General features: G+C 56.5%; 2 protein-coding genes across 2 annotated transcripts in view; both read right to left on the bottom strand.

The window, feature by feature from the left end:
• Window positions 1-281: 281 nt before the first annotated feature.
• On the bottom strand, window positions 282-8,932 carry LOC108175468 (transforming growth factor beta-1 proprotein-like). The gene is made up of 6 exons (XM_070062156.1): window positions 8,590-8,932; window positions 7,105-7,265; window positions 5,010-5,124; window positions 2,151-2,228; window positions 1,852-1,998; window positions 282-612 (listed from the first exon to the last, which is right to left on the bottom strand). The coding sequence occupies exons 1-5, from the start codon at window positions 8,930-8,932 to the stop codon at window positions 1,877-1,879; spliced, it is 819 nt and encodes a 272-aa protein (XP_069918257.1). The 3' UTR covers window positions 282-612; window positions 1,852-1,876.
• A 575-nt stretch (window positions 8,933-9,507) lies between these two features.
• The window catches only part of LOC138846442 (transforming growth factor beta-1 proprotein-like), a 43,192-nt gene continuing 39,458 nt past the window's right edge, over window positions 9,508-13,241 (bottom strand). Inside the window, exon 5 of the mRNA XM_070062159.1 lies at window positions 9,508-9,780. Coding sequence (XP_069918260.1) covers window positions 9,623-9,780 — 158 coding nt within the window. The 3' untranslated portion in view covers window positions 9,508-9,622. The remainder of the gene's footprint in view (window positions 9,781-13,241) is intronic.

The raw sequence follows: 13,241 nt of genomic DNA, 5'->3' as shown, positions 1-13,241 counted from the left end.
TGATTGGTTATATCTAAGTATCCATTTATATAATATCTAAATGTTAGGTATGTAACAATATGTAGTTACATAATATGTATCCATTGTTTTATATACTTAATGTTTCTACAATGTATAATTATAGGTATAAATACATATTCATATCTGTTCTAATCCATAGCAAAGTGTCCATTTCTGTAATATCCAAATTCCTATTTTTATGTATCTGTGTATATTTATGTATTATTGGTATATTTATATAATGTATGAATACAAATATATTTTATATTCATAGAATAGCATTTATTAGCTTATTATTCATTTATTTAAAATACTTATTTTACTTTTTTGAAAGGCAGAGTTGCAGAGATAGGGAGAGAGAGCGAGCAAGCAAGCTTCCATCTGCTTGTGCACTCCCCAAATGTCCAGGGCTGGGGCAGGCCAAAGCCAGGAGCCAGAGCTTCATACGGACCTCCCACGTGGGTGCCGAAGCACTTGGGGTATCTTCGTTGCTTTCCCAGGTTAATTAGTAGGAAGTGGGATCAAAGTAGAGCAGCCAGGAATCAGACTGGAGCCCATAGGGGATGCTGGCGGTGCAGGCAGCTGGTTTACCTGTTAGGCCACAATGCCTGCCTGAGAGTTTCAATTTATATAAAATTATTAAGGAGCAAAGTAAGATTTTGATGCAAAAACTTTATAATACATGGAAAATACATACATTAAAAAACATGCATAGATTTCAGAAACCATTTGTACCAATGTAAACTCGGGCTGTTAATTCCAGTTTTCAGTTAACTTTCTGGATTCCCTGGTACGTGTGTGTGTGTGGGGGGGTGTCCCCTGGATCGGGCTCCCAGGTCTGGATTCCGCAGCCTGCGTCCCCGTGGCCCAGAGCCCTGAGCAGGTCCAGGTCTGACTCCGGGCAGCGCCCTCGCCGCTGAGCTCCTGTTTTGCCTCCCAGAGTCCAGGGCGCTCAGGACCGCAGCCCCTCACTCCCTGGGGGTCCTAGCCCAGGTGTGATTTCTGGTGCTGGAAGAGCCCTGGAGAAGGGGCGAGGTCCAGCCAGGGATGCCATGAAAGAAAGCCCGGACAGCACCACAGATTCTCCCGGGGGAGGGGTGGGCTGCGACTCCCCGCTCGGCCCTCACATTCTAAGTGAACTCCAGGGACCTGGGCCCCAGCTGACTGGGCTGTGAGGTCCCCGCGCTCCAGCTCCAAGACGCCCTTCCCGTGTCCCAGCTCGCCAGGCGCCAGGCCTTCCAGGACCCCACGTTCCACCCTCCCATGCAGCCTCCCGCCACACGCAGCCAGCACACGAGGCCCAGCCTGCCGCCTGCCAGGCCCCGCACTCCCTGGCTGAGCCCGCACCCTGTCCTGGGCAGTCAGCATCCCCACTTCCTCCACACCCAGCCAGGGCTCCCATTTCAGCCCAGGTCCCAGCCCTGGGAGCCTAATGTCCCAACGGGGCCAGCACTGGGGGCCAGCACTGGGGGCTCCGATCTGCCCGGGGTGTGGGAACCCAAAACGCACAGTCTCCTCCCTCTAGGCTCCCAGCAGGCAGCCTCCTCGACTCCAGCGGCCTTGCTCCCAGTCACAGACGCTCACCCAGCATTCTAGAACTCCAGCCCCAGACACTCAGAAGCCCCCAGCAAGGCAGCCTTGCGACACCCAATTCCAGTTCCTGTGCCCACATCCTGACAGCCTCCGACTGCTGCACTGCACCAGGAAGGGGCCCGGGCCCCACGTTCTAGGCCTCCCAGGTCCCAACCCAGCTGCCAGGTCCCTACCCTCAGGCTAAAGAGAAGCCCAGCTGAGTGTGGCTCAGCCAGGGGCACAGCCCAGAGGGCCACAGTCAGAGATTGCCATATTCACCTGAAGCAGTAGTTGGTGTCCAGGCTCAGCCGTGCTGGGCGCTGAGTAGCTGGTATGTGTGCTCTGGCAAAGTGGCCATGAGGATCACGTAGGGGCGGTGCTTGTTCTCAATGGTGATTTGCTCACCTTGGCGGCTGGTAGTGATCCCTGTTTGGGTGGGGACTCTCAGATGGATGGAACATGGCATGACGTAGTTTGAGGGGTTGGGGGTTCACGCCCACACACACGCACACACACGAGCACACGCAGGCACACACAGATCATAGCTGGGGATGGGCTGGGCCAAGTTGGGGACTCACCGTTGATGTCCACTTGGAGGACATTATTTTTGTTGTCACAGGAGCAGTGGGTGCTGAGGCGGAAACCCTCTATTTCCTCTGTGGGAGTGGGGAGAGGGAAGGCAGTCTGAGTGGGAGGCCCAGCCAGACCCTGGAGGAAGGGGAAGGAAGGAGCAAACTCCAGGGGCTCCTCTTGCCTGGGACAGCCCTCTTGTACCCTCGCTCCCACCACCACCTTGGGCATCTTCCACTGCTTTCCCAGGGTGGGAGGGGTTCAGCTGCTTTCTCAGGAACATGAGCAGGGAGCTGGATTGGAAGTGGAGCAGCCAGGATTAAACTTGTTACCATGTGGGATGGTGGCTTTGCAGGTGGAAGGTTCACCCCCTATACCATAATACTGACCCACCATGTACTCCACTTCAGATGTGGCTCCCTGTTACTGTGCCTAGGAAAGCAGCAGACATGGCCCACGTACCTGGAGTGCTGTCACCCATGTAGACTCTGCTGGGGTTCAGACACCTGGCTCAGCCTGGCAAGCCCAAGCCACTACATGTCGCTCCCCCTCTTCATGGAGGAACGACACTAAACCCTGCCTAGGTTTCCTAGCCGAGTCACGGCACCATTATGTCGCTCCCCGTCTTCGTGGAGGAACGACACAGGACCCTGCGCTGTTCTTTTGTCTGCTCAGCCCTCCCCGGGTTTGCTGCTGGTTCTTCCCGGGTTGGCTACCGACCCTTCCACCTCCCGTGGAAGGGCGGTTCCCCCTGCCACTTTCCCCACTTCCGTGGGGGAGCGGCACACCGCCGGCCGGCTCTCTCGGGGGCTGCTCAGGTGTTCCTCAGGTGTTCCTGGTGCATGTTGTCTCTCTCCTCCTTTATAGTCCTCTTCCACCAATCCCAACTCTGCTACCCACACGCCGAGTACGCTGCTCTCCTCCAATCAGGAGCAGGTCCTGCTGCTTATTGGTTGAACTGGAGGCAGCTGCGTAGAAGCTGTTTACTCCTCTCCCAGCGCCATATTGTGGGAGAGCAGATGCATAGAATAAGTCTTAATTCCAGTAACAGCCTAGTCTGAGTTGCTCCCCACACTGCAGCCATTGGAGGAAAAAGCCAATGGAAGTTCTCTTTTTCTCCCCCACCCTCACCCCCTTCTTTCTTTCTGTGTCTCTCCCCTTCCCTCTCTCCATTTCTGTCTGTCTCTCTAACTCGACTTTTTTTTTTTTTTTTTTTTTTTTTTGGACAGGTAGAGATATAGATAGACTGAGAGAAAGGTCTTCCTTCCGTTGGTTCACCCCCAAATGGCCGCTGTGGCCGGCTCTGTGCCAAACCGAAGCATGGAGTTAGGTGTTTATTCCTACTCTCCCATGCGGGTGCAGGAGCCCAAGCACCTGGGCCATCCTCCACTGCCCTCCCAGGCCACAGCAGAGAGCTGGACTGGAAGAGAAGAAACCAGGACTAGAACCCGGTACCCATATGGGATGCCGGCACCACAGTCGGAGGATTAACCTAATGAGCCACGGCGCTGCCCCTCTAACTCGACTTTCAAATAAATTTTTAAACAAACACATGTCTGGAGAAAGCATTTAGAGACCCAGCAGACAGACCGTCTTCCATCCCCACCAGCTGCCTTAAAAATCAAGGTCCACGTGTACTGGTGTACCGCTCTGCCTTCCAAGTAATAAATAGTGTCCTAAACACCTCCCTGTGTGCTGTCCCTGTAATCCCCCCACTATCCATATGACAGGCCTAGCAGCTGACATAGAGAAAGGACGAGACCTGTCCTTGGTCACACAGGGGGCCAAGGCTGGGAGCCAAAGCTCAGCCTGGGGCTTTCCCGAGGGCACATGTGGGATAAAGGCAACTGGAATGAGTGAGTGATGGTTTCTAAGCTCCTCCTGCCTGTGGGCCCTGGGCTGTGTGCTTGGACAGACAGCGACACAGACACGGGAGATCCTGTCAGGCACAGTCTCTGGCCCAGGGCGCCCTCGCTGCACCTGGCCTAAGGAATTCTCCTGTGAGTCTCCACACAATCGCCCTCCTCCAGGAAGCCCTCCTGGCCCCCAGATGAGTTTGGGTGCCTGCTCTGGGCCCACACAGCAATGGGGGCTTCCCCACCCTCATCCCAACCCCTCTGCCTTTGCTTCCCCATTCACAGCCTTGGTCCTTCCAGGTCACTGCTGCCCTCCGGGGCTTTGGCAGGAACTGCTAAGTGCAGAGGGAAGTGGACCCCAGGAGGGCAGGACCCAGGGCTGTCCTGCTCCCCACTGTGTCCCCCACGCCTCCCACACAGGGCGGGGCCCAGGACAGGAGCCTGAGGGGAGTCCTGGGATGCGTGCATGACTAGGAGGGACCCCTGGGCACTGTGGACTCAGCGAGGGAGAGGAGTGGCCCAGTCCTTTCCTGGGCAGATGCACTGTGCCCGGCTCTGCCTGCTCTCAGGGCCTTTGCACAGGCTGCTCCCTGCCCAGAACACGCGGCCCCTCACTGCTTCCTTCCAGATTTTACTCAGCCCTCCAACATCAGCTCAGAAACGTCCTCCTCCAGGAAGCCCTCCCCGAACCTAGGCTGGGCCAGCCACTCCCTTTGGGCTCCTCATCCCAGCATGGCCACTCTGGGTCATCACTGCACAGCTAACCACCCACCCACCCACCCAAATGATGATGATGAGCTCCGTGCAGGCCAGGACCGGGCTGTCCTGGTCAGGCTGTGTCTGTCCCCTGCATCACCTGTCACAGGGCAGGGCAGAAGGCAGGTGCTCAAGAAATGGATGAACCACGAACAGATCCCTCACTCATCTCCCAGCTCTGAGTGCCTCTGACAGCAATAGGGGGCAGGGGCAGAACCCAGGAGAAGCAGGGGTGGGGCAGACCTGGGTCCTTACCTCCACCTCTCAGCCACTGCCGCACAATCCTGGTGACTTCGAAGGACAACCACTCATCTGTGTCACTGGGTGTCAGCTTCCGGCTCCTGAGGTAGCGCCAGGAATTATTGTCTTTCTGGAAGACAGAGCATGGAGAAGTGAGAAGGCAGGAGATGCTGCCAGTGCCTCCCACACAAGGACCACACCCTACACTCCACATGCTGCCTGGGGAGATTCTAGACCCCGCCCACAGTACCACATGTGGGCCTGTGGGTTCCACCTCCAACAGCACCCCAGAGAGGAGAGGCCAGTGTCCCTTGGGGCTGCTTGTACCGAGCCGACTCCCTGAGGGGCTGGGAGAGTGCACTTCCCTTTGGAGGCCTGGGGCACTGACCAAAGGCTGGGCCCCTCTCCACCTGCACAGCCCACAAGGCCAAGACTGTGGTGCCAGCACCTGGGCTCTGCTGAGCGTTTAGTCGGTAGATGTAACAGCCTGGTTCTGAGCTGAAGGCTTAGGTCAGGTTTCACTCTCTATTCCAGTGTTTGGTAAAGTCCAGGAAGGCCAGCTGTGGGCCTGAGCAGTCCCAGGAGATCATGTCTACAAATCCAGGAGACTGGAGCTGGCTACGGCACAGCCTTGGACACCTGCATCCCAGATGAGCATCAGTTGGAGTCCAGGCTGCTCCACTTCTAAACCAGCTCCCTCTCTGCGGCTGGGAAGGCAGCCTTGGACGGTCCTAGTGGGGCCCCTGCCACGGCCGTGGGAGACTTGGATGCAGTTCCAGGCTCCTGGTTTCTGCTTGGCCCAGCCCTTGCCACTGTGTCCATTTGTGGAGTGAACCAGCACAGGGAGGATCTATCAGTCTGCTTTCTAATGAGTAAATCTCTTTTTGAAAAATAGTTTAACAAAAGAAAATGGGCATGTGACCTTCAGCACAGAGGGAAGCAACCTCCCGGGGTGGACAGCACCCTCCGGCAGCCACGGCAAGAAGCTGAGGTCTTCAGACTCAAAGAAATGAGCACTCAGCCAAGTTCTCTCATGTGAGGCTCTAAGCTTGATGGTCCTGCGAGTCTAACATTCCCAATGACAGGGATTCTAGATCAGTGACTTCTAGGAACTCCAGCCCTTCTAGAGGGCAAAGAACTCTCCCGAGGCTCCACCTTGTAGAGCAGTGCTGTCCAAAGAATTTTCTGGAAATCTTCACAATCGTTGTGCAGACAGCAGCTGCTGGGGCAGTTACTTAGCTTCTAGAGGTTAAGGTGCCTGCTTTCCCATAGCGGGGTGCCTGGGTTGGATACCTAGCTCTATGTCCTGACTCCAGCTTCCTGCTCATGCTGACCTGGGGAGGTGGAGGGTGATGGCTCAAGTACCTGGGCCCCTGCCTCCCACGTGGGAGACCTGGACTGAGTTTTCAGCTGCCTGCTTTGTCCTGGCACAGCCCTGGCCATGGTAGGCATTTGGGGCATGAACCAGCAGGTGGGAACGCTAAACATATACCTGTGTCTCTGTCTCTGAAAATTAAATAATGAATACAAAAGAAACTTGGGGGCTGGAGTTGTGGTGCAGTGGATTAATCCATGGCCTGTGATGCCGGCATCCCAGCTGAGCACTGGTCAAGCTCTGGCGCTTCCACTTCTGATTGAGCTCCCTGCTAAAATGTCTGGGAAATCAGCGGAAGATGGCCCAACGCCAGGGCCTCTGCCTCCCACATGTGAAACCAGGATGGAGTTCATGCTGCTTGTTGGGCCTGCATAGCCCTGGTAAATTAGGACATGTAGGGTATGAAACAGCAGATGGAAAAATCTCTCTCTCTCTGTCTGTACCTGGATCTCTCGCACTATTTCTGTAACTGTTCCTGTAAAATAAAAAATAAAAAAAAAAAAAACTCTCAAAGTAAACTTCTAACTTTTCCAGAAATTTCAGCTTTCAACAGTCCCGCCTTCTTCAGATGTCCAACTCCTAAGACCCCCGTCTTCCAAGCATTTAAAAGTCCAAGTTCCCCAGAGCCCCAGGAGTCCCCAGTCTGGGCTCCTCCCCCTCCCAGGGCCGTCTATGAGGACCCTGCGGCCAGCAGCCTTCCACCTCCACTGGCCACAGCTCAGGCTCCCTCCTCACCTGGTACAGCTCCACGTGCTGCTCCTGCTGTATCCTGAGCACTTGCAGGTGCAGCTCTGCATGGGACAGCATCACCGGCTCGGGCACTACTTGCCGGAGCTCTGACGCGTTGAAGAACATATAGACGCTGTGCCGGCTTTCTTTGTATTTTTTGTAGATTTCTAGTTGGGAGGAGCAGACAGAGCAGTTGGGGTTTGGCAGTGGTAGAAGGAGCAGGGTCACCCCCAGTCTAAGGGCGAGGGCCCAGAACTGGCAGCCCAGGTTGGAGCTGGAATTTGACATTTTTTTTTTTTTTTTTGACAGGCAGAGTTAGACAGTGAGAGAGAGAGACAGAGAGAGAGAAAGGTCTTCCTTCTGTTGGTTAACCCCCCAAATGGCTGCTACGGCCGTAGCGCTGTGCTGAATCGAAGCCAGAAGCAGGAGCCAGGTGCTTCCTCCTGGTCTCCCATGCAGGTGCAGGGCCCAAGCACTTGGGCCATCCTCCACTGCACTCCCAGGCCACAGCAGAGAGCTGGCAGGGAAGAGGAGCAACTGGGACAGGACCAGCGCCGTAACCGGGACTAGAACCTGGATTACCAGCGCTGCAAGCAGAGGATTAGCCTAGTGAGCCGCAGTGCCGGCCTGTACTCTGACACTTTTCAGCTGTGTGACCTTGGCGGCATGAGTCCTCTTTGGGTGGGCTCCCTGCCCTGCACCATGGGTCCTGACCACTCTGTCTACCTGAGGCCTCCATCTGCCCCTCCAGGGAGTGGCCGTGTGGCTCCCTTGTCCCAGGCCCCCAGCTCAGATGTGGATTGCACTGCAAGAGGAGGGGTCATGGGGAGAGCCTGGGGTCAGGAAGAGCCCCTGCTGCCTCTGTGCTGTGTGACCTGGGGCACTCACTCCCCTCCCTGAGGAGGCTGGCTGCCCCCTCACACCCCCTGTCTCATCCCATGCCCACACCCATCACACAGACCTCCGCCTCTCTCGCCATGACCCCTGCAAGTCCCCAGTGTCCCATGAACCCTGGAAGCAGGTCCACGCTCCTGGCACTATGCTGCGGTTCGCCTCACCTCGCTTTTGCTCCTTTTGTCTTTGAGTTTCGTGACCCCCAAACTCTGCCCAGCTTTCTCATTGGCTCCCTTTCCCAAAAACTAGGGGTTCAGCCTCTCCCCACAGAGCACCCTCTCTGCAGCTCTTACCCCACGACCCCCGCATTCCATGTGCCCTGCGTTGGGAACGGCCTTCTACCCCATTGCCTGTGTCCCCCTGGGACCTCCCTCGACCCCGCGGGTCCCGTGCACTTGGCGCACTGTTCCAGGACCAGTCCCTGAGGGTCGGGGAGCTCAGCGCCCCCGTCTTTAGGACACGCCCTCCCCCACGTTCCCTGTGCACCCAGGGGTCCCCTTCCTCCCGCTGTGTCCTCCGCGGGTGATTTCCTCCCTGACCCCTGCCCTCCGGCGCCCCTGGAGGCCCCCTCCCGGGTCCCGGCCCCTCAAAGCTCACCATGGTTGCTGTCCACCATTGGCATGGAGAAGATCTTAGGGAAGAAGGCCAACAGCGGCTTGGGCTGGGGCTTCTGCTCGGTGCTCTTCCTGCCCACCTGGTCGCGTCTTCTGTTGTACTGGACGAGCGTGTCCTCTGGCACTGGACCAGGCAGCACCTCCCTCTTATTCAGGGTGCGGGACAGCCCCACCTTGGGCAGGACTGGGGCACGGACCGCCTCGATTTGCTGTTTGGGCAGCTCCATGTCGGTGGCGCTGCGGCTGGGCATTCCCGCGGCCAGCCGGCCGGGCATCAACACTGCGAGCCACAGCAGCAGCAGCCGTCGCATGGGGGAGGGCGACATGGGGGAGGCGATGCACCCCAGCACTGCCGAGAACACCAACAGGGCTAGGGCAGGATGGGGAGGCCTCGACCAGGCAGGAGCTGAGGGTCTCAGGAAGACAGAAGCGGGGTGGAGGGGAGGCTGTGGCTGAGGGTTCTCAGTAGCCCACGGAAGAAAAGCAAATGGGCGAGCTTGCCACCGGAAGGCGGGTGGTCTTTAGCAGGAGAGCTGGAGCAGGGCTGAGACCCGTCCCGGGAGGAGGGAAAGTCCTGGATGAGCCGGGGCTCCGGAGACGGCAGGGGGCAACCGAGTCGGAGCAAAGCTTCTGCAGGAGACAGGGTCTGGGGCTCGGAGGACTGGCCCAGAACTGGGTCGCTGGGGTCGCCGAGGTCGCCGAGGAGGTGGTAGCCTGGAGTCCCCAAGTCCTGCCTCGGACTGGGCCACCGCCTGGCCAAGTGGTCCCTGCACCTGTAGCTCCCAGCTGTGGTGGAAAAGCCTCAGAAAGCCTCTCCTTTTATGCCAACAGCTCCTCCCTCCTCCGGCTCCTCCCCAGTGAGGGGGGGAGGGAGGCTCTGCTCAGACTCTGTGGCCTCAGGCAGCTACTTCCTCTGCTTCCTGTCCAGGCTCTGCCTGCAGGTGCCTCCTAGCTGGGGCTGTCCCAGAAGGGGCATCCTCCCTGCACTGCTGGCCAGAGGATCCACCTGGGATCCCTCATCCCGTATCAGAGTACCAGCTGGGGTTCTGTCTGCTCTGCTTCTGGTCCAGTGGCCTGCTAGTGGAGAAGGCAGATGGCAGTAGCTCAGGAGCTAGGCTTCTTGCCATTGCTGGGAGGCCAGGCTGCAGTTCCAGGTTTCTGTGATCACGGTCATCTGGGGAGGCAACAAGTGGATGGCCGCTCATGCCCATTTCCCGCCCCCCCACCAGACACTCTACCTTTTAAGCAAATAAATAAATCTTTAAAAAAACAGCAAAATGTACCCTAGAATCTTGGGGAGCCACCTTTTAGGAGGTGGATCCTAAGGCCTCCCCTTGAGAGAGGCTGGTCTTGCACTTGCAGGGCTGCAGGGCTGAGATGTGACTCCCAAGGCTGGGTGCTCGGAGGTGCTGAGGCCCCCTCCCCTGCTCCCTCTGGGGGTGCCTCACTCTGAGGGGGTCAGTGTGAGTTCAGAGAAGCAGCCAACAGAGGGGCACAAGCAATGCAGAGCTGGGGTCTGTGGCCGACACCAGCACCATGTGAGCGCCCATGCAGGGGGCAGGCAGGTCTCTCAGCCCTAAGCAAGTCTCCCTGTGACTGCAGCGCGGCCAACACCCTCATGCTAATTCAGGAGAGACCTGGGCCACAGGCGCAGAGCTCAGCTATTGCTAGATTCCAGACTTACAGAAACTATGTAATGAAATAAATCTGGGCCGGCGCCGCGGCTCACTAGTCTAATCCTCCGATTGCGGTGCCGGCACACCGGTTCTAGTCCCGGTCCGGGCACTGGATTCTGTCCTGGTTGCCCCTGTTCCAGGCCAGCTCTCTGCCGTGGACGGGGAGTGCAGTGGAGGATGGCCCAAGTCCTTGGGCCCTGCACCCCATGGGAGACCAGGAGAAGTACCTGGCTCCTACCATCAGATCAGCGCGCTGCGCCGGCGGCAGTGTGCTGGCCTTGGCAGCCATTGGAGGGTGAACCAACGGCAAAGGCAGACCTTTCTCTCTGTCTCTCTCTCTCACTGTCCACTCTGCCTGTCAATAAATAAATAAAGAAATAAATAAACAAACAAATCTGGGACAGGTGCTGTTGCACAGCAGGGGAAACCTCCCGTTTGTGGTACTGATATCCCATATGGGGTCTGGTTCGAGTCCCGGCTGCTCCACTTCCAATCCAGCTCCTTGCTGATGCTTTCTGAAAGATGCAGACAGGCCGAGGGCTTGGGCTCCTGCACCCATGTGGGCGACCTCAAAGAACCTCCTGGCTTCTGGCTTCAGGCTTCAGATTGGCCCAGTTCTATCTGTTGTGGCCATTTGGGCAGTGAACCAGAAGATGGAAGGTCTTCTCTCTGTCTCTCTCTAACTCTGCCTTTCAGATAAATAATCTTTGTAAATAAATAAATAAAAAGAAGATACATGTTTGTTGTTGCTTTTTAAAATATTAATTTATTTAAAAGGCAGAGCAACCAATATAGATGGAGGGACAGAGACACAGAGAGATCCATTCACCGGTTCACGCCCCAAATGCCTGGGAACTGGGAACTCAACCCGGGTCTCCCACTCAGTGGCACATTCCCAATTATTGAATGCTAACATCCCACCCAACATCTATTTTTACAAATAATTTCTGTTTTTTCCTTTCCAGAGGTAGAGAGAAAGAGATGCATAGTTTTCTCTGACACTTATGGCAATAATTTGAATACATGAGTTTCAAATACTTTTGCATCAAAACTAATACCATCATATTTTGCTATTATTCTTATGATTGATTGATTCATTTATTTGAAAGACTAATGGGGAGAGACAGAGACACACAGGGATCTTCCAGGTGCTGGTTCACTCCCCAAATGACCACCACAGCTGGACTGGGCCAGGCCAAAGCCAGAAGCCAAGAACTCCATCCTGGCCTACTCCATGGGGGCAGGGGCCCACTGGAGCCATCAATGCTGCCTTCCAGTGCATTAGCAGGAAGTTGTAAAGGAAGGTGAGTGGCTGAGGTCTGAGTCAGGCACTCAAATGTGGGATACAGTGTCTAAATATTGGTGGACCCCTCCTCCATCCGGGTATTGGGGAGCACGTGGGGGTTGCAGAGGCCGTGGCCCCTTCTCCCAAATCCAAGGCCCTGCTGCTTCAGCTAGAGTAGCCCTGCCGGTCTCCTAGGCCTGCTCCATGTAATCTCGCCACCCATTAATAAGTAACAACGGTATCAGCCACGTAGCTGTGTGCCGGTGGCTCTGCATGGACTCGTGTGTTTTTCCTACTCATGCCTTAGAGCAACCCTAAGGCGCACCATCACTCACATCCCATGATGGAAAACAGGACATGAGGGAGGGATAACTTTGCTAAGAGCCCACTGCCAGCTCAGCAGTGCCCCAGGCCCTGTCGAGAGCACGTTCAGCCTTCCTAGCATTCCTGCCTGTCCATTTTGCACATGAAGAAACTGAGGTGCTTCCTTGGGGACAGGGAACAACATGTCCTAGGCCAGTAGAGGTAACCCAGGCCTGTGTTCCTTGAGACACACAGAGGGCAGGAAGCAGTGGCAGGAGGTGGGCTGGGGGCATCCAGGCAAGGAGGCTGAGAGAGGGTGTGTGCGGGGGGGTGATGTGCTGATTCTCAGGTGTCCTGGGTCAGTCTTGATCCGCACAGCCCTGAGTTCCTCTCAAGGCCTTTGCTGTGTGGGCCCTGGACAATGGCTTCAGCTCCCTTAACCCCAATCTTTATCTGTAAAAGGGAGCAATGCTGCCCGCCTCCCAGGTGTGACAGCACACATGAAGCCTGGATCCGGCCCAGTGACCATCCCAGCATCTCCCCCAGCCTGCAGAGTAAGCGTCTGAGTGGTCGTCGACGTTATCATCCAGACCCTTCCCCAGCAGTCTGATGACAGCACTCTCTACCCTGCACGCCTCTGCCTCCCTCCGGGAGCCCACCCAGCTGCACTGGCCTTGCTTCCCAGAAGCCCCCCACCCTGCCAGACCAGAGGACTCCCAGCCTATGTGGGGCGCAGCTGGCGTTCCCTCCCTCCAGGCTCCGGGGCCCCATGCCAAGAGTGCAGAGCTGGAGCTGGCACGGGCCCACTCCTGGGGAGAGGAGAAGGGAAGGCATCTGGGAGTGCGCTGGGCGCAGCCTGAGTTTCTGACTGATGAGGAGACAGGGAGACCCATGGAGGGGAGAGGGGAGGGACAGGGGCAGAATGTGTTTCCCTAGGATGCCCTGTTACCATCTCCTTAACCTCGCTCTGGTGTCTTAATAAAACCGTGTCAGCCCCACGAGCGCCGGGCTTTGACCTCCTTTGCACCTGCCATGCCTCTGGGGCTCTAACGGAATGCACTGCAAACCAGGGTGACCGTGGGATTTAGGAAGCAGTCATTAGGCCTGGGTTGAGACAGCCGTGTCCCACACCGCAGCACCTGGGTTTCATTCCTGGGTGCAACCCTGACTCCGGTCCTCCCAGTGCAGAGCTGGGAGACTGGGGGGATGGCGCAAGTAATGGGGGTCTTGCCTCCCTCGGGGGAGACCTGGATTGACTTCCTGGCTCCTGGTTTCCTCTCCCACCCAGTACTGGTTGGTGCAGGCACTGGGGAGGGAAGAGAGGATGAGAGTTCTTTCTCTGTCTCTCAAATAATAAATAATAATTTTTAT

Source organism: Oryctolagus cuniculus, chromosome 18 (genome assembly GCF_964237555.1).
Source record: "Oryctolagus cuniculus chromosome 18, mOryCun1.1, whole genome shotgun sequence".
Taxonomy (NCBI): domain Eukaryota; kingdom Metazoa; phylum Chordata; class Mammalia; order Lagomorpha; family Leporidae; genus Oryctolagus; species Oryctolagus cuniculus.
Note: the sequence above shows the minus strand (reverse complement) of the source record. Positions and strands in the feature narration are given on the sequence as shown.